The 19,111-nt window shown below is 34.2% G+C and overlaps 1 protein-coding gene across 1 annotated transcript; it reads right to left on the bottom strand.

Annotated features, from left to right (window-relative positions):
* Nucleotides 1-538: 538 nt before the first annotated feature.
* Nucleotides 539-2,470, bottom strand: LOC110610168. The gene is made up of 2 exons (XM_021750052.2): nucleotides 2,349-2,470; nucleotides 539-1,365 (listed from the first exon to the last, which is right to left on the bottom strand). The coding sequence occupies exons 1-2, from the start codon at nucleotides 2,400-2,402 to the stop codon at nucleotides 757-759; spliced, it is 663 nt and encodes a 220-aa protein (XP_021605744.1). The 5' UTR covers nucleotides 2,403-2,470; the 3' UTR covers nucleotides 539-756.
* Nucleotides 2,471-19,111: the final 16,641 nt, after the last annotated feature.

Below are 19,111 nucleotides of genomic sequence, written 5' to 3'. Positions count from 1 at the left end.
AAATCCCGCAGTGTTTTCTGATTTAGAAATCTCATAGGCTTATTGTAGTTAAATTTTGTATAGTTTAAATATTAGTAAAATTAATATAAATTTTTAATATTTAATTTCAATGTCTCTCTACAGATAATACTCGCTCGCTTCTATGTTAGTTGAAGTGATTTCATATACTTGCAAGTACACATCATGGAGCGTCCTTTGGATGCAAAAATACGTGTCTTAATTATCTACAAGTCAGCATGTTAAGAGTTGGCTTGGCCTAGACGTCTTGAAAAATAATCTGGTTTTTGCCGTAGCACGATAAATTTCTCTTGGCAACCTCCGAATGAGGGCTGGTGGAAGTTGAATACTGATGACAGAATTATTGGTGGAGGCGTGATAGGGGATCATTTGAGTCATTCGTAGTTGGGGTTTACTGTGAGATTGGGCTGGTGCAGCTTGTAGGAAGAACAGTTTCATGCTCTTGTGCTTGACCCGAATTTAACATAGGATATGGGCTGTCACAAGCTACAAGTGGAGGTACATTCCAAAGCCTTGGTGAAGCTGGCGTGAAAAAACAAAAGGGATAACTTGTGGTTTAAGAATTAGCTCCTGCAGTATAGAGCTCTTGAATTGAGTCTAGGAAATTCACCTCTCTCGTTGTTTTTGAGAGTCAAATAGATTTGCTGATGGTTTAGCCAAATGTTTTCTAACACAAGGTATCAAATTTACATATTATTTCCATGCTATATAATCAAAATACAAATAAAAATAATTATCTCAATTCTCAAAAATTACATGAAATCTCTTAAATCTCCTACACTTTCTCATGGTGAAAGATTCAATTCTAGTCAACTCCATTCCTTCTCCAATAGGCAAACTAACACAATCAATTCCTTTCTTCCTATTCAAAACCTGACCAAAAGAAACTTCATATTCTCTATACTGCAAATTATGCCCTACTATAAGACACCCACTAGGGTTAAGATCAACCATCTCAAGCAACTTCAAATGACCCTCCAATTTCCCATCAACAACCAGAAAATCTATTTTCTTGTATTGCATGGCTACCTGGAAAGGGTTTCCTCCTGGAACAAATTCAATCACATCTTCCAGATCTTCAAGATCTGGAAGATGCAGATCATGGTTTCTGCATTTGTTGATGAAATTTTGTTGTTGATGATGATGAGGAAGAATGCAGATGAGTTTTCCTCCTGCTTGCTTTGCTGCTACTGCTAGAGAGATTGTCAATGGAGTTATCCCTTGTGTGGTTATTTCTACCATTAACTTGGCTTGCTTCCCAGCTGCTAAAGCTGATATGAACTCCATGCATTTGGGTTCTACGAGTTTTGTGCTTCCATATGAACTAGTGTTGTCTTCTCTCCTTGACTGCAAATTAATTAAAAAAAAATTTAAGATTAATTATTCAAATTCTAGTACAAACAACGTCGGGAAATATGGGGAAAAAAATATTTTTTTACCATATTAAATATATATATATATATATATTAATAATTAAAACTTTAAATTATATTTAATTAAAATTCAATTTTTTAAAAAAAATTTACTCAATCCATCCCGAAAAAACCCATTAATTCATCCTGAAAAACTCACTAATTATCCATCCGAAAAAAACTTCCCAGTTATTTTAAAAAATTTCATCCCTTCATTAATTTTAAAATTAATAGTTAAGTATTATAAAAAACAATTTAAATACTTAACATTTTAAAAATTTAAATAATAAAATATTTAATAAATAAAATTAACAAATTTTTTAAATATATATATTTTTTAAAATTAAAAAACCAATTAATAAATTTTTTATAATATAAAAATTATATAGTAATTTTTCCTTTTTTTTTCCCTACAAGATATTACATTAATTTAAATAATAAAATATTTAATAAATAAAATTAACAAATTTTTTAAATATATATATTTTTTAAAATTAAAAAACCAATTAATAAATTATATAGAAATTTTTCTTTATTTTTTTCCCTACAAGATATTACATTACAGGTCGCTCATCTGTAACATACTTTTAAAAAACAAATAATTAAAATTTTAAATTTTCTTCTTTTTTTGCCTCCAAAAAATACTCATACAGCAGGTCGGACCAGCTGTAGGATTCCCGTTCTGATGGTAAAAAATACGCAGAAAATATTTTACTACAGCAAAAATAAAACTCAAATCATTCGTATTTACAAAATAATATCACACAAAAATTAAATAAATAATGTTGAAAAATGAAAAACAAACAAAAAGAGATAAATACATTATATCATTAATTTTCTTTAAAAAAAAATCCTACTGATTTTTGACCTAACAAATAATTTATTTAAAATAAAAAAAATGATCAGAAATTGAATTACCAGTTGAAGACTGTGCAAGTAAGCTTTCATGGCAAATTGAGGAGACCACTCCATTAATAGAAAATTGAAGCAATCTATATTGGAAAGAAGGAAAACAGATCAGGAAATTATTAGATGATGAGTAATCTCCGAACAGATGAGAATGGGATATATATAGAGAGGAATAAACTCTGAAGCAGCAGGACTCTGGTGTACAGTTGTCGACGTCTCATGCATTATCGTAACGAGATAGAGACATTCCATGGACTGTTGACATGTGGCAGTAGCATGGCATTCTTTGGCTTTTTTGCCGGAAAGTTGCACAGCATTCAAAGAGGCCAGATTGCATGTAGGTGAAGGCGTGGCAGGCTACGATAGCGGCTTCTTGTGGAATTGCTTGCGGGAAATTGCTTCTCTCTAAGATTCTTACAAGTTGATACTTACAGAGACACGTGTCGCTACCAAACTTCTTGTCTTCAGAGTAGTCAGCAGACTCGCCCGAAATCCATCAACTACTAACCGCTTGCAATAAAATTAATCATGCATGTAACCTTATGGGCTAAATATTTAATTTTTCATGCTTTTATTTGAGGATGTCCATTTGAGATATTTAAATTAATTTTGAAATTTAAAGTCAAATTTTATTGATTTATTAATTCTAACTCAAATCATAAAAAAATAAAATAAAATAGTTAAATTTCTTGATTTTCTTTATATTTGAGTTAATTCATTTTAAATTAATTTAAATAAAAATTTGAAAATACAATAAATTACATAAATATTAAGTGAAATTGAACTTTAAATTATTTGGTATATATGACTTCTCACTTAAACAAATAATTTAATTTTTCATAAAATAAAATAGAATTAATTTGCTAAAATTATAACACACATCTTTGAAAGCTAAGAGCTTTATCACATACAAATACTTTAATTTTTTTTTTTCTTTTTATCATGCAATAAAAATTGCATTTTTAGGGAGCAGTGAGCTAAATCAGAAAATTACATAAAATGGGCATAAGATCCAAAGAAGAAAATCGAACCCCTATAGAAAATCAAATAAAAAAAACTAACTCAAATTAAACCAAAAGATACAAACCAACAAAACAAATAAATTCAAAATTGTACGTCATAATCCATCATTGGCACATTGCACTGATTGCAAAACCACTGCACCAAAACAACATCCTAGCGAAGACCAATAGAAACACACAAAGTGTATCAAAAGAGTCAACAATAAAGAAAATACAACTCAAAACAAAAGGTAAAATAGACATGCAATACAAAAAGAAGACAAAAAGGCCCAAAGCAAGCAACTCTGAATCAGCAAAACGACACCACAAAGAGGCGACATAGTAGAGCTCATGGGCAATCTAAGGCCCATAGGAGCGTTACCCACTAGACGAAACGGTGCAGTCCCAAAGATACCCACGTCACAGAGAAGAAGACCTCCCTAGAAACCCAATTCAGAGCAACCCCTGACAGCAACAGCAAACCTAGAAAACACCCTCCTTGCAATTAACCATCAAGAGCCTGCAAAAATGAAGCCAAACAAGAAAACAGAAGAAAACCATCATGTAAAGTGTTTAATTTTTATATTCGTAAGTAGACTCTCAAAATAGATTATCATTTTAATTGTAAATCATTACATTTACATGATTGCTAATACAGTAGTAAAACTATAAAGGCAATTGAAAAGAAGATAAAGATTATGACATTCATTGTGGTGGTAACTGATTTTTCAAATATAACTTTGCTACCACATCAACCCATATATTAGTATGTTAAGGATAGACCTGAATAAGAAATGATGAAAGCATGAATCAAACTTCACAATAGATGCCACAGATGCATAAATTTCCCATGGCATTGACTACAAACAATGTTGGATAATATTGGCAAGAATAACATAATCAACTTCACACTCAAAATAGGTTCTCGAAAGGGAAAGTAAGGAGAATAGGAAGAAAAAGTCAAAGCTAGTTGTATTTGGGATTCTCTGCCTCTAAGATAAGGCATCCAGTTTCTATGGTTTTGTCGAACAAGTTGCTTATTTCTCTTTATCAGTTTCTGGTTTGAATGTTTATGTTTCTGTTTTTTTTTTTTTCATGAGCTTTAAGATGAGGACCTTTTTAGATATGTTAATTTAATGTGGTTTTGTTTGTCTATGTAGATACACTAGTTAAGCCTTTGTCGCAATCTCTAGTGAAGGGGGAGCTTAGAGGGTAGGTGACAATGCTATTGAGATAGTCGACATGCAAGCTTCTTCAATGGCTATATGAGAATAAGAGTGTCTTGGTCCTACTTCTCCTTCTCACTCTGCCATCACCGACATGGGATCCTTTCTCTATTTCTAATGGTGAGTATGTCCTTATGGTTTGTTCTCTGGGTTGAAGGTTTGATATTCAGGTTCTCGACTCTGATTGTTATCGTTGATCATTCTACGAGTGATGAAGTTCAGGCGAAAATAGCTAGCTGGCGGTGGTGATGGCCTCCAATCTTCTCGAAAACTGGATTTTTTTTTTAGGACAAGTTTGTTTCTAGGCTAGGTTGTTTCAGAGGCCTGAGTGTATAGGTTTGTTTGATTAAACTTGTGCTAGACCTATGCTCAACTTGTTTTGTCTTGCCCCGTAAGCTTCTATAATGAAAATTTTATGTCAAAAAATAAAGTTATCTTTTATATCAATAAATATAAAATTTTCAATCTAGTCTAATAAAATCTTCAGTTTAGTCCCTATATATTTGAATAATTCTACAAATTAGTCTATGCCATTAGATTTACCATAAAAATTATTGTAATAAGTAAAATACCCTTCATTATATTTTAGTGTAAAAAAATTAACTCCCTGAGATGTAATAAAATTGACAATTTAATCCCATATTTTTTTTTACAATTCACCTTAATAAGATCTTGAAATATTACAAGTATATATATATTTATAAAATGATCCCTAATATTACAAGCACATATATGTTTACAAATTGATCCCTAAATATTATACTTAATTACAAGTAAGTCTTATATTTTTATTAAATTAATCATTCAATTATTTATGAATAAACACATATATTTTATAAAATAATCCCTAAATATAATTATTTTAACGATCCGAAAACCGGACCGATACCAGCGTTAGGGTTCAGGTTGATTTAAGGTCGCCGAAACTCATAACAAGCCTACTATACATCATGTTACATCTGATAAAATACCAACATGATCTTAAAACATACATAAAACATTATCAACATGAACAAAACTCGGTATGCACATACATACATACTGTGAACATAAGAGTCATCATAAAATGCTCTAGTTTAATCATCATTTTATACTACAGTTTGATTCAAATATAATATAAAACTTAAAAGTTTTACATACTAAGATTATTGACAAAGGGTTCAGAAAAAATTTTCAGGCAAAGCAACATAGTAAACCATAATAATATTACATGTCCACAACTAAAATATTATACAAAGAGCTATACCAAGGAAACTGCTGAACTCCCACACTAACTCTGATCCTGCAAACCTAGGGTTAGAGGAGAAAGATAAGCTACTATAGCCTGGTGAGTAGAAACATGGTATAAAATAGTTCAATAAAATATATGCTCGCATGTATGCATCATAACATAAATAAATCACAATAAGATAGACTTGTCACTAGTAACCCTCTATAAAATCTAATAGTACTTTTCCCATAACGAATACTTCTAAGAACTTCCTCTTAAACATAACATATCCATAGTGGTAGGGCCGTAAAATGTAAAATGGACACCCTAATCTTTCTCTTATATAATATCAGGGGTGTAGAATGTGCCTTAACTTGGACTTCCATATCTGTTATACATAAACATATCATATCCAGAGGGCTAGTGGATCATCCAATATTCATCCACAATAATAATTACATATGCAATGTATCATATTCATAAATCTAATACAACACAACCTATTCTAAATTACATGGCATTCATGATGCATGAGCATGCTTAAAACCTTTAGTTTGAATAAATAAGAGTTTAATTTAGTTTAGTTCTACTCATCTCTTGCAAATACAAGCATTGCTCTGAAATAGTTATCTCACTGCTAATCTCTACGATCTCTCAAGTTTAATCCTACATGCATGGACTTAAATAAGAGACTAAACATAATTTTGACAACTCCTAAAACTATTCCAAGACACCCTTAAAAGCATACTCGAAAATATGTAGAAAACATATTAGAAATGGTTGAACAAGGGACTTCAGTGGTATGTTCGGTGGCCTAAAGTCCCCTTACAGACCCAAAAATTCTACTCTTGTTAACACTTATGGCAATCAAAGATGGTTGCCTTAACTATAGGTTTGGTGGTCGAACTTGGATTTTAGCTTCATGCCAAACCCAATTCTACATACAAAGAGCAATCTCAAAAATTCAACTAACGTTATATGCAAGAGCGAAAAAATGTACTTTATCATCTCAGAACACCTAAACTTCACCAAACAAGCCTAAACTCTAATATGCATTCATCAAAATAGGAAAACATCAAAACCTCATGCTTTGAACTTATATTTTCAACTCTTGCATGCATTGCAACTACTTAAAGACAACTTATAGATTTCTTTAGAACTCAAAATAGAAGAGAAGTAAGGATTTTTAACTTATCTTTTCGAAGAAGACACAATCACAGCAAGAGAAAAAAATTTGGAGAGGAGGAAGAGATGAGTTTTGAAGGGTTCCAATTTGCAAAAACCTTAAAATCCCAAACTTGATTCTTCAAACAAGGTTAAAAGCTATGAGAAAGACACTAAAAGTTGAGCATGTAGGAAGAGAATGGGCATGAGACTCACCTCTGCTCGAAATGAAGAAAATATTTTCTCCCTTTCGAGCTGAGAACCTTTTTATAGGTTGGTCTGCCAGCCAATGACTGAACATTAAAATTTTAAAATTCTTTTTTTTTATATACTCAAAATATATTTTCAAATATACTTAAAATTCTTTTGTAGAAACTTCATTTTTCCTTCTAAAATTTTTGATTTCGAGATTTCGGATTCCAACTAAGATTCTGTCGAAATTGAATTTCCGTCGGTCTTTGTTTTTTTAACAAATTGATTTTGAGAGAATTGTTATCAAGTCCTTAAGTTATTAGAAAATTCATTAGTTCATCCCTATTTCACAAGTCATTCAAACGTTGCTATATTTTATAAAAAAATTAAACTTTTTAGTCCTTCTGCCAAAGAAACCGTTAGTCAACTTATTTTAACCTCTGTCAAAAAGACTAAATAATATCAATATTTAAAAATACAGTGACTAGATAATACATACATTTAAAATTATAGTAACTAAAAAGTATAAATATTTAAGATCAATTTGTCAAAAAATATGCTTATTTTTAATTAAATATATTTAGAGATTAATTATTTTATAAAATATAAAGGCTTATTTGTGAATAAATATAATATTTAGAGATTAAAATATAAATTTATAAGTGCTTATTTATAAAATTTATAAAAATATAAGAGTGAATTGTAAAGAAAAAAAATTAAATCAAGGAATTGAAATATAGATTTTATTAAATTTAAAGGATTTAATTTTTTATATTAAAAATATAATAAAAAGCATTTGTCAATTTTTTAAAAAAATTAATGACAATTTAACGGTAAAACTAATTGCATGGACTAATTTATATGTTTATTGAAATATCAAAGACTGAATACATGGGATTTAAAAACATAGGGATTAAAGTGGAGATTGACTAAACTATAGAAACATAACTGTAATTTACCCTTGCAAATTTATACGCATGGTAATAGAGAATTTGAATTTTTTAAAATCCTATTAATTTCAGTATAAGTAATTTAGATCCTTTAACCAATTTAGAATATTTTTATACATAACAATTTTACATAAAATAAAGAATTGTTTGTTTATTTTCATTAAGAACCGTCCAACAATTATTTCGGTTTAAAATTAAATTACAAATAACTCTTATAGAGATTGTTATATTTCATTTGAATTTTACTGCTTTAGAAAATCATCATTCTTTCCAAACAATTATACATTCAAATATATAATTAGTTTTTATGTTATTATATAATTATTAAATATAAAGATATTTAAAGTTATTCTTGTCGTGTATAGTTTTTTATGGTTTTTTTTAGATCAAGATATCGATCTGGGTTTTTTTTTTTTTTTTAGTTTTGATGGCTTATTGTATTTTTTGTATTCGTTATTTTTGCTCAGTGCAAAGGTATTCGCTCGTCGACATCGGTAGCTTAAAAACTGCTCTTACATCCAAAATCACATTCTCGTAGGTTTCTGAACGGCTATGATAATTTTACTTTCTGCGTTACCTTATAATTTTAATTTCAGATCTCAAATTTCTTTTTCATGGTTTTTAATTGTTTGATGGTTATTTATTTAAAATTTATAGCAGATTTTATGGTAGTGTCAATTGTTATTTTATTGGTTTACCAATGTGTCGTCTGAGTGATGTTGTATGCCTTGCCTCAATTTTACTTGATTTTCGTTTTTTTTTGTTACAATTATTTTTGGGTATGCAAAGAACTTCTGGAATTGTGGATTGCTTTTTTCTTTTTTCTTTTCTAATTGCATTTATAGTTGCGGCGGTGATAGTGGCTAACGATGAACCGATGGAACTGATGATGGGTGCTGCTATGAGGAGAATGGAATGTGGGTTGGGGGTTAGATAGATTATGCTTTTCTTGTGGACTTGAGTCTCCAAAGTTGTATATTTAGCACAATAAATATTTTAATGCAACCGTGATTTGCATGATAAAAAAATTAAAATATATAATAAATTTTATATGAATGAGATAATAAATTTTATATAAATGAAAATAATAATGAAATACCGATAAAATTTGTTTTATGCTAATCATGATCCTAGATATTGGCAGTAAGGTGATAAATAAAATATGGATATAAAATAGAGATAATTAAAAATAATTACCTTATAATTTTAAAGTATTTTTATGTGGTTAGTAAAATAACACGCTTTTAAATATTATTGGTAAATTATAATTTATTTTTTAATATTTGATGAATATTATATTTTAATTTTTATATTTTTTAAATTTAATTTTTTAGGTTATATTTATTTAATAAAATAATTTTTTTAATTTAAACATTATATTTTAGATTAAAATGAATCTCTATATTTTTATAAGTTAGACTTTAAATTTTATAATTATTAATAAATTTTATATTTATAAATTAATCTTCTTATTTATTAAATTTTAATATTTTATATGTAAAATTAATAAAATAAAAATTAAATTAGAAAATTTGTAATTTTCTGTTTTTTCTAATTAAATAAAATAATAAATCATTAATAAGAGAAAAATTAAATGGAAAAAAAAAAATTTGGATTTAAATTTAAATGCATATTATACTAAAATACTTAATCTAATTTTTATTTTATTAATTTATCTCTAAATATATAAGATACAAAATTTAATAAATATAAGAGATTAGTTTGTAAAATGGATAAAGACTTATTTATAACTAATTATTAATATTTAAGAATTAATTTATAAAAATATAAAAATAAATTATAATTGAAGAGATTATTTTATTATAAAATAAAACTTTACAACTAAATTTAAAATGATATGGAATAAATTATATTTTTTAAAAAATTTTAAAAATTAAAATATAATTTATTCTAATTAAAATTATTTTAATTATTTTTTAAATATTAGGTTAATATTAATTAATAGTGTTAAATATAAAAAAATTCATTTTATTAATAAAGTAAAATTAAATAATTTTTTTATTATAAATTAAATCACAAAAACCTATTAAAAAAATATCAAAACGCATGATAGGTTTTTTTTTTTTAATTCTCCCACAAAATATGTCGTTGGCATTTGAAAAAAAGAAAAAAAGAAACTGAAGTTATTGAGAAAAATTTGTTATTAATCATTAATAACATAAATTTTAGGTGTAATTTTAATACAAAAACCAAAATACAGTAATCAATATAAATAAATCAAAACTAAACCTTTCCATCATTTTATATTTTAATTTAAGTATTTAAAGTTTAGATATTTGAATTACCTATAATTTTAATTAATTTTTAAAATTAAAATTAAAGATAAAAAATATATTTATTTAATATGCAGTTTGATACTTTAAAGAAAATACTAAAAATAATAATATATTTCTTATAAAATCTTTGCAAATAAATCTAAAATTGTCCTTCAATTTTAAGTATTCCACTTCCGGTTCACGACCAATATATTCCCCTATGTTATTCTAATGTACCTATTAGTATTAATTTATAATTTATTTAAATTAACAAATAAAATTAAAAATCAATAAAATAAAATTTAATATTAATTAAAAATAAATTAAAAAAATTAATAAATTACCGACAAAATAAAATTATTGATAATTATTGACATCAATTAATTTATTTTTTTTCTATAATATAGCATTATATTTCATGACTGTTAGGAGTAGCAAGCGTTTACAATAAATTTAATAACTCTTATAACCGATACAAGTGTCAATCGTAAGTCTCGGAGATGAAGTTTTGTGACCATATCTGCCAAGCAATTAATAGATATATTGGAGTTAAGAAGACAACTAAAAAATAGCATTCATAATAACACAAATACTTCATGGTAACTGTTAGTGTCTATTGCTAAGAGCATTACATACAACAATTAAATCAAATGCACATTTAATAGAAGAGAAACCTACTTCAAATACTAAAGTAATGATTGACAATACAGCTTGTATCTCTCCTGCTAAAATAGATGAACACTAAACCTGCTTAGCAATCCCATGTACCACTTTATCGTTACCATTCAAAGCGGCCACTATAATAGCAGTAAGTAAAAATTAATCTTTCTAGGCCACATTATAATAGAGCATGACATTGTCCTTAGGAAGAAGGTTCCTACTATTAAAAGAAAGGACCTGGATGATGGATGATGAGAATCAGTAAAAACACCACTTAATTGTAGTTGCTTAAAATCAATAGCGATATGTTACGACGTAGTAACAAAATCAGGTTGTACTATTTCAAAAATGCATTTATTTCTTTCCTTCTATATATGCTAAAGAGCGAGCGTGACCAAAATAAATATTAAAGAACCTTCAAAATCTACCTTGAATTTATCCCACAACGTTTCCCACCATAATATGAAATTAGAAAAATCTATAGGATTAAGCATAAAACATGCTCTAAATACTCATATGAATTTATGGTGTTCAACACTAACGAGCTTGCCATTGCTCATTGAGAAGGAAATAAAGACCCGATTAGTCGATAATTCTAGTCTAAAATATTATAATTAATTAAATATGTCTCCTTAAAAATACAAATTGGACAAAACATTGAACGAGGTAATTTAAAATTTTTCAGACTGAGAAATCCACGAATCTAACCAAATATCAATAGTCATACCATCCCAATATTCATTCGAGCTCCATTTATTCCAAAACAATACATTACGTAAGTGAAAAACAGAGTGAAGGAGTGCTCAAACAGAGCTGTATTACTTTGTCAAATCTGTTTTCAGATCATTGCGTTGCTAATGATATTCACAGATGAAAAAAAAAAAAGGAAGTTTAGGCACATTTACAACTCAAAAAAAAATTTTTTTCTTCTCTTTTCACAAGATTATTTTATTATAAATAACTAAAATCACTTTGTTATATATGTTTCTGTATGTCTTGTGCACGCCAAACTTTTTTCAATATAGGGATTTTAGTTGTTAATGAATTCGTATATTAAAATTGATTTATTTGGTTCTAACAAATAGTTGATGTGATTGCAACAGATGTAACGACCCGGAAACCGGACCGCTACCGGCGCTAGGATTCAGGTCGGCTTAAGGCCGCCAGAACCCGTAGCAAGCCAAACATACATCCTGTGAACCTGTTTAATCCCATACATGGTCAACAACATACAGAAAAATTAAAAACTTTTCTTTCATTCAAACATTTCTTTGCCAAGCCTAGCCTGTGCATGCACAACCATAACATAAACCCCTCATTGGAGTCCTCATCAAATACTCCCATGGGGTAACATAACATAACATGGGCTTGGATTACATAGGCATCATAAAAACATTATATCTCATACAAGACCATGTGTACAGGAAATTCAACAGACTCTAGTCAAGCACATTATCAACTTACATTACATTACATCTCATACTTTTACATTACCAACAAACCATGTCCACAGCTAAGCTATTACATAAACTTCTCTTACTCTGCTGACTTCTCTATCTACTCTGCACCTGCAAGACTGGGGTTAGGGGAGAGGGGGTGAGCTATAAAGCCCAATGAGCAGAAACTAAAAACATTTTTGCTTTAATTCCTCCATTTTTAGGTATATTATTATTCATTTTATTATTATTATATTATTTAACTTTTTCTTATTCATGCTTTCATGAAATGCAACACATCACAGCTAATCACATAAAAGGATGGTATTGTCACCATTAGTCCTCAACATCTCCAAATGCCAGGGGCGTAGAATGGGCCTCACTGGTCTTTCTCTTACATAACATAACATTCTAAAATGCCAGGGGCGTAGAATGGGCCTCGCTGGTCTTTCTCTTACATAGTGCCAGGGGCGTAGAATGGGCCTCGCTGGTCTTCCATAACATATCATCATAACATAACATCAGAGGACTATGGATCACCCAACAACCATCCACATCAACATCAACATCAACTTATGCAATGCAGCATATTCGTGAATTCTAATGCAACCATCCTGAAATATTGCATGGCATAATGATGCATGGGCAATGCTTTATGATTCATTCATTTATTCATTTACTTTACTTTAAAACTTAAGGGGTTGTTCCACTCACCTGGTGACTGAAGCTTTAACAACGAACTCTGAACGACTATCTCACAACCGGGGGTCTCGGTTCCTCGGGTCCGAACCTACACAGGTGGACTCAAATGAGGCACCAAAACAACAAGAACATAACCCTAAACATACCCCCAAAAACCTCCTAAAAACACCTCAAAACACTCCTAGGAAGCATGCAAGAAAAGGCTGGACAGGGCACTTTCGGCGGCACCTTCGGCGGCCGGAAGTCCCTCCAGAGCCGAAAGTCAGGCAGGTTCGGCGGCACCTTCGGCGGTCGAAACTCCCAGACAGAGGCGAAACTCATGCATGTTCGGCGGCACCTTCGGCGGCCGAAAGTCTCGGACAGAGCCGAAACTCCAACTTTCGGGGGCAAGCTTCGGCAGCCTAAAGCTGCCTCTCAAGCCATGTTCGGCGGCCAAAACTCCCTTCGGCTGCCGAACCTGGTTTCTGCAAAAGGGGCAGAAACTTGGCTCCCTTAAGCATTTTTGCCTTCAAACTCACCAATCATGCATAAACTCGTTCTAAAACATGCATAAACACCATACATCACACCTAGGGGTCTCAAACTATCAAATACCCCAACTACAACACTTTCACACACACAAACAACATACATTGTTCATCAAAACATCAAAACCATAAACTCATCAACAAGCCTAAACATGCATCTCTACCCATAAAACAACTTAAAACTTACTTAAAACATATAAGGAGCTTAAGATCGACTCTTACCTCTTGAAGATCGAGAGGGAGACGACCTAAACTTGGAGATCCACGAAAATGAGCTCCTGAGTTCCCAAAGCTCTAAAACTTGGTTTAAATGCTCAAAACTTGCAATGTGAGTTTAAAACTCAAGGAAAATGGAAGAGATTTGGAGGAAGAACACAAGATTTGCAAAGGGATGGTCGGAAGCTTGCTGTGGCCGAAAATGGGAGAAAGCTCGCCCATTTCGGCTAAGTGTCCCTTTTATAGGTGGCTGGCCAGGCCACGTTCGGGGGCCGAATGTGCCTCCGCATCCATGAAATGTTCGGCGGCCGAACTTGACTTTCGGCGGCCGAACCTGGACTTCCCTAACTCATGCTTTCGGGGGCCTAACGTGCCTCCAAAACGCATGCATGTTCGGCGGCCGAACTTGACTTTCGGCGGCCGAACCTGGGTTTTCCTCCAAAGACTTCTCATGCAAAACTCATTTAGTTTCATACTTTAAAACCATTAAAACACATTAAAAACATTTTACAAAAACATGATTCTACCCTTCTAGATGTAATACCCGGCTAGAGTCCGGCACCGGAATTCCTATTGTCTGATGGAATCCGGGGTGTTGGGATTCTATCTAAGGGTAGGAGTTGTGTGTTATTAAGGGTTATGATGTGTTTGAATGTTTTAAAGATTAAGGGAAGTGAGTTTTGAGTTGAAATGACCTAAGGCAGTTGAGCCAAGTTCGGCCGCCGAAAGTAAGTTCGGCCGCCGAAGGTGTTCGGCTTCCGAAGGTGAGTTCGGCCCCCGAACGATTGCATGGTCTTGCATGTGATTGGGCAGCCGACGATGAGTTGGCTGGTGAGCTGAGTCATGGTTTTTGACAAGTGTTGGCCTCAGATTCTTGCCATGGAATGGCCACGTCTCTATGACTCACCTGTACATGTTTTGGGTGATCATACAGAAGCTTGAGGTGCTTGCAAAAGTGTTGAGAGTTGAGAGAAACTAAAGTTACGTTTTTTAGAGAGTTTGAGAGTGTGAGAAGAGGTGATTCGTTTTTCCTTGTTCAGAGTGTTTAGCTTCTTGCTACAGGAGGTAAGTGATGCACTTGAACATGGATATATATTTCTGAGTTTATGGGGATAAAGGAAGGAGATGCATGCTTAGGGTATTAATGATAGTTTTGATGAGTTATGCATGGCTACATGTTTATGTGTTATGTTTGATTTATTGTTTGGGGTTATTAGCTAGTTTTGGACCCCTGTGATCATATACATGAGTATATGTATGTTGAGGAGGTGAAGTTTGCATAGGTTGAGAAGTTGAAGGGAAGGAGGAGATGGTTTGCCATTGAAACTGAGTTCTGGATGAACTCAGGTTCGGCAGCCGAAGGTTCATTCGGCCGCCGAACCTCTTGCATGGTGGCTTAGGCTGCCACAGCTTGCCCCCGAGTGTTTTGCATGTTCGGCTCTGTTTGGGGGATTCGGCCGCCGAAGGTGCCGCCGAAGGTGAGAGACTTTCGTCTCTGGAGTGCCTTGTGGCCTCCGAAACTTGCCCCCGAAAGGGTTCGGCCGCCGAACATAGAGATTCGGCCGCCGAAGGTGCTTGAGTTTCGTCTCTGGAAAGGACATTCGGCCGCCGAACCTGCCGCCGAAAGTGTTCTGTCCAGCTTTCCTTTGCTTGCTTTGCATGACTATTAGAGTGAGTGTAAGGGGATTCTTGGGGAGTTTAAGAGAGTTGGTCATAAGCTTGTTTGGTCCCTCATTTGAGTCTTTATGTGCTTATACAGACCAGAGGAACCAGAGAGAGCAGCAGTGAGTACTGCTCCAGAGATTCAGAACCTGCAGAGTCAGTCAGTCCAGTTAGCCAGAGGTGAGTGGAACTAAACTTATAACTTTTAATTGAACCACAAACTGCTTTTAGCATATCTCATGCATCATGATTATGTCATAGGATGATTGCATTAGTATCCACGAATATGTTGCATTGCATTGTTATTTGTTGATGTGAGTAAATGCTGAATGATCCAATAGTCACAGACAGGAAGTCCAGGAGCCTTTGACTACGCCCTGGCACGTATAGCAAAGACCAGGAGCCTTTGACTACGCCCTGGCAGGTATATAGCAAAGTCCAGGAGCCTTTGACTACGCCCTGGCAATGGTAAGTTCACAGGTGTTATATACACATATACATATATGACAGGAAGACCAGGTGCTCGATTCTACGCCCTGGCACAGAGTTACTGGGACTATGTGGTGACAGGTTTACTCTTGATGTGGCTTGTCTGTGATATGACGCATTCCATGAGATCATATTTTACTGAGATGTTTTACTGTTCTACTCACTGGGCTATATAGCTCATCCCACTCCCTTAACCCCAGTTTTGCAGGTTCAGTATTCAGTGTACAGTGTACAGGAAGGGACAGTCCAGCAGAGTACAGGAAAAGAGAAGAGATCTGTAATAGCTTAGAGTGGACATGTAATATTAAAGCAATGTAATAGTTGTTGCTTGACCTAGACCTAGTGATGTATGTTGTGTACATGATCTGTATATGTATATATGTTTCCAGTATGTGAAAACCAGGCTTAACAGGTATGAGATAACCCATCTAGAGCAAGCTCTAGTCAGGGATACAGAATACAGAGTACATGAGTACAGAGTATAGAGATAGTACATGCACAGGTTAAGCCTTGGTTCAGTAAAGAGTTTTATTTTCACATAACATGTATGATCATGTATGAGGTTTACAGGTACATAGAGAGTATAGCAGGCTTGCTACGGGTTCTGGCGGCCTTAAGCCGACCTGAATCCTAGCGCCGGTGACGGTCCGTTTTGGGGTCGTTACAGATTGGTATCAGAGCCCTAGGTTCACATGATCGGACCTATAGAGACAGTGTTGGGCTCAGACAGGTTAGAAGTGGTCAAGCACAATAGGAAATCATGTCCACTAGGATAGGGTCTTGAGTCCTATCTGCTATGATATGCCATGAGTGTTGCATGTGTATGAGTGATATGTGATATTTATGTGATGATTATGTGCTAAATGGTATGTTATATGTTGTGTTTCCAGAGTAAAGATGCGAGGAACTCGTCGATCAGCTCGATTGACTGGAGTCCCACCAGAAAATGAGAGACTAGCTGCTCGTTCTCCTGCATTGCCAAGGGCAAGGTCTCAGAGATCTAGCAGGGAAGGTATGTCAATAGACCCTAGAAGGTCTGTAGACGAGAGCAGAAGAGGTACAGCAAGGGGAGGTAGATCAGAGGAAGAGAGGGAGGCTATGGAGACTGATCTGTCTATGGATGAAGGTATGGGCGATTCCGAAGGAGGTGTTCAGGCCTCAGGTTATGGCTATCCATCCTTGTTTCAGGAGCCAGAGTATCCGGTGGAGGGTATGTCGGAATACTCTCGATTTGACCCATATCCTACATACATGCCATATATGCCATATCCTCGCTATTACCCATCATATCCACCATATCCTATGTATCCATCTTCCCCTATACATCCAAGTGCAGCACACCTAGAGCCAAATGAACCAAATGAACCAGTACCACCACCAGAACCAGTAGTCCCTGTTGTTGACAGGCATGAACCTAGCTCATCTGGAGGTAAAGTTCAAATGACGGAGTACTTGAAATTGGATGCTCCGAAATACAATACGGGAGATGATCCATTTGATTACCTCAGAGCAGTTAGGATGATCACCAGTGAATTGGGAGCAGATGATAGGAGAGCCATTGAGATGGCAGGTTTCACATTAAAGTGTAGGAAGGCCAGAGAATGGTTTAAGAATTATGTGGAGCCTAGAATGGACAGTATGTCATGGGGAGAGTTCGCCAATGAGTTTGCAGGGTGGGCTTTTCCTGATAGTTCAAGGGAGATGAAGATAATTGAATTTGAACAGTTAAGACAGACAGACGAGATGAGTGTTGATGAATTCACAGATAAGTTCCTGGATCTGCTTCAGTACGTGGGTCAAGCCTATGATACTGATCAGAAGAAAGCAAGGAGATATACCATGAGACTTCATCCCAGGTATTCTTCTTTGATCCTTCCAGCTGAGAAGGAGAGTTTTCACTCTATTATAGATGCAGCCAGGAAAATGGAAGCTAATGCCAATATTCAGAAACAATCTAGGGCACAAGCTTCGGGTTCTAAAGCCCCCAGTTCAGGTTCTACAGGCAGTAAAAGATGGGATAGAGCGAGAGGAACAAGGAAAGGGTTCTGGAATAAAGTCAAGTCAGGTCTGGGAATAGGTAGTGGCTCAAGCTCTGGCACAGCTCCAGTCTGCAGACGATGCGGAAAACCACATGGCGGAGTTTGTCAGTTGGGATCTACAGCTTGTTTTCGATGTGGACAGGAAGGGCATATTGCTCGGGATTGTCCGCAGATGACTTTTGCACCATCCCAGCAGATGAGTTCAGGCAGTGTGGTACAGCCAGTTGTACGGCCAGTAGCTCCAGTCATGCCTCAGAGTAGTGGCAGAGGTAGAGGGAGAGGGGTAGCCTCTACTTCAGCAGCAGGTTCCCGAGGTGGAAATCCGGTAGCCCCAGCACGGATTTTCACAGTGACACAGGAGGAGGCTAACACGTCGAACACAGTGGTGTCAGGTAATCTCATCATTGGGTGTTCAGATGTGTATGCTTTGATGGACCCCGGTGCTTCTCATTCCTTTATTGCTTCGAGAGCCATAGAGAGGTTGGGTTTGATCAGTTCTGAGTTAGAGTATCCTCTCTGGGTCAGTGGACCTAGATGTGACCCATCAGTGGCAGTGTCAGTCTGTCGTTTCAGTCCAGTGTTTATAGAGGGTAGATGCCTTCCAGCTGACCTTGTGGTTCTAGACTTGACAGATTTTGATGTCATTCTAGGGATGGATTGGCTATCTGCATATAGTGCTACGTTGGACTGTCGAGAGAAGCTAGTGAGTCTCAGAGACCAGGATGGGTCAGAGTGTGTCTTCAGAGGAGACAGGAGAGGTACACCCAGAGGTATGATTTCAGCCCTTCAGGCTCGTCGTTTGCTTAGGAGGGGTTGTCAGGGGTTCCTAGCTCATGTGAGAGAGCTAGATAGTCAGATTAGGGAACCAGCCACAGTACCAGTAGTCCGAGAGTTTCTCGATGTGTTCCCAGACGATTTGCCAGGACTACCACCTGATAGGGAGATAGGATTTAACATTGAATTATTGCCAGGTACCAGACCTATCTCTATACCTCCCTACAGGATGGCGCCAGCTGAGTTAA

The sequence above is a fragment of the Manihot esculenta genome, chromosome 2 (genome assembly GCF_001659605.2).
Source record: "Manihot esculenta cultivar AM560-2 chromosome 2, M.esculenta_v8, whole genome shotgun sequence".
In the NCBI taxonomy this organism is placed as follows: Eukaryota; Viridiplantae; Streptophyta; class Magnoliopsida; order Malpighiales; family Euphorbiaceae; genus Manihot; species Manihot esculenta.
Note: the sequence above shows the minus strand (reverse complement) of the source record. Positions and strands in the feature narration are given on the sequence as shown.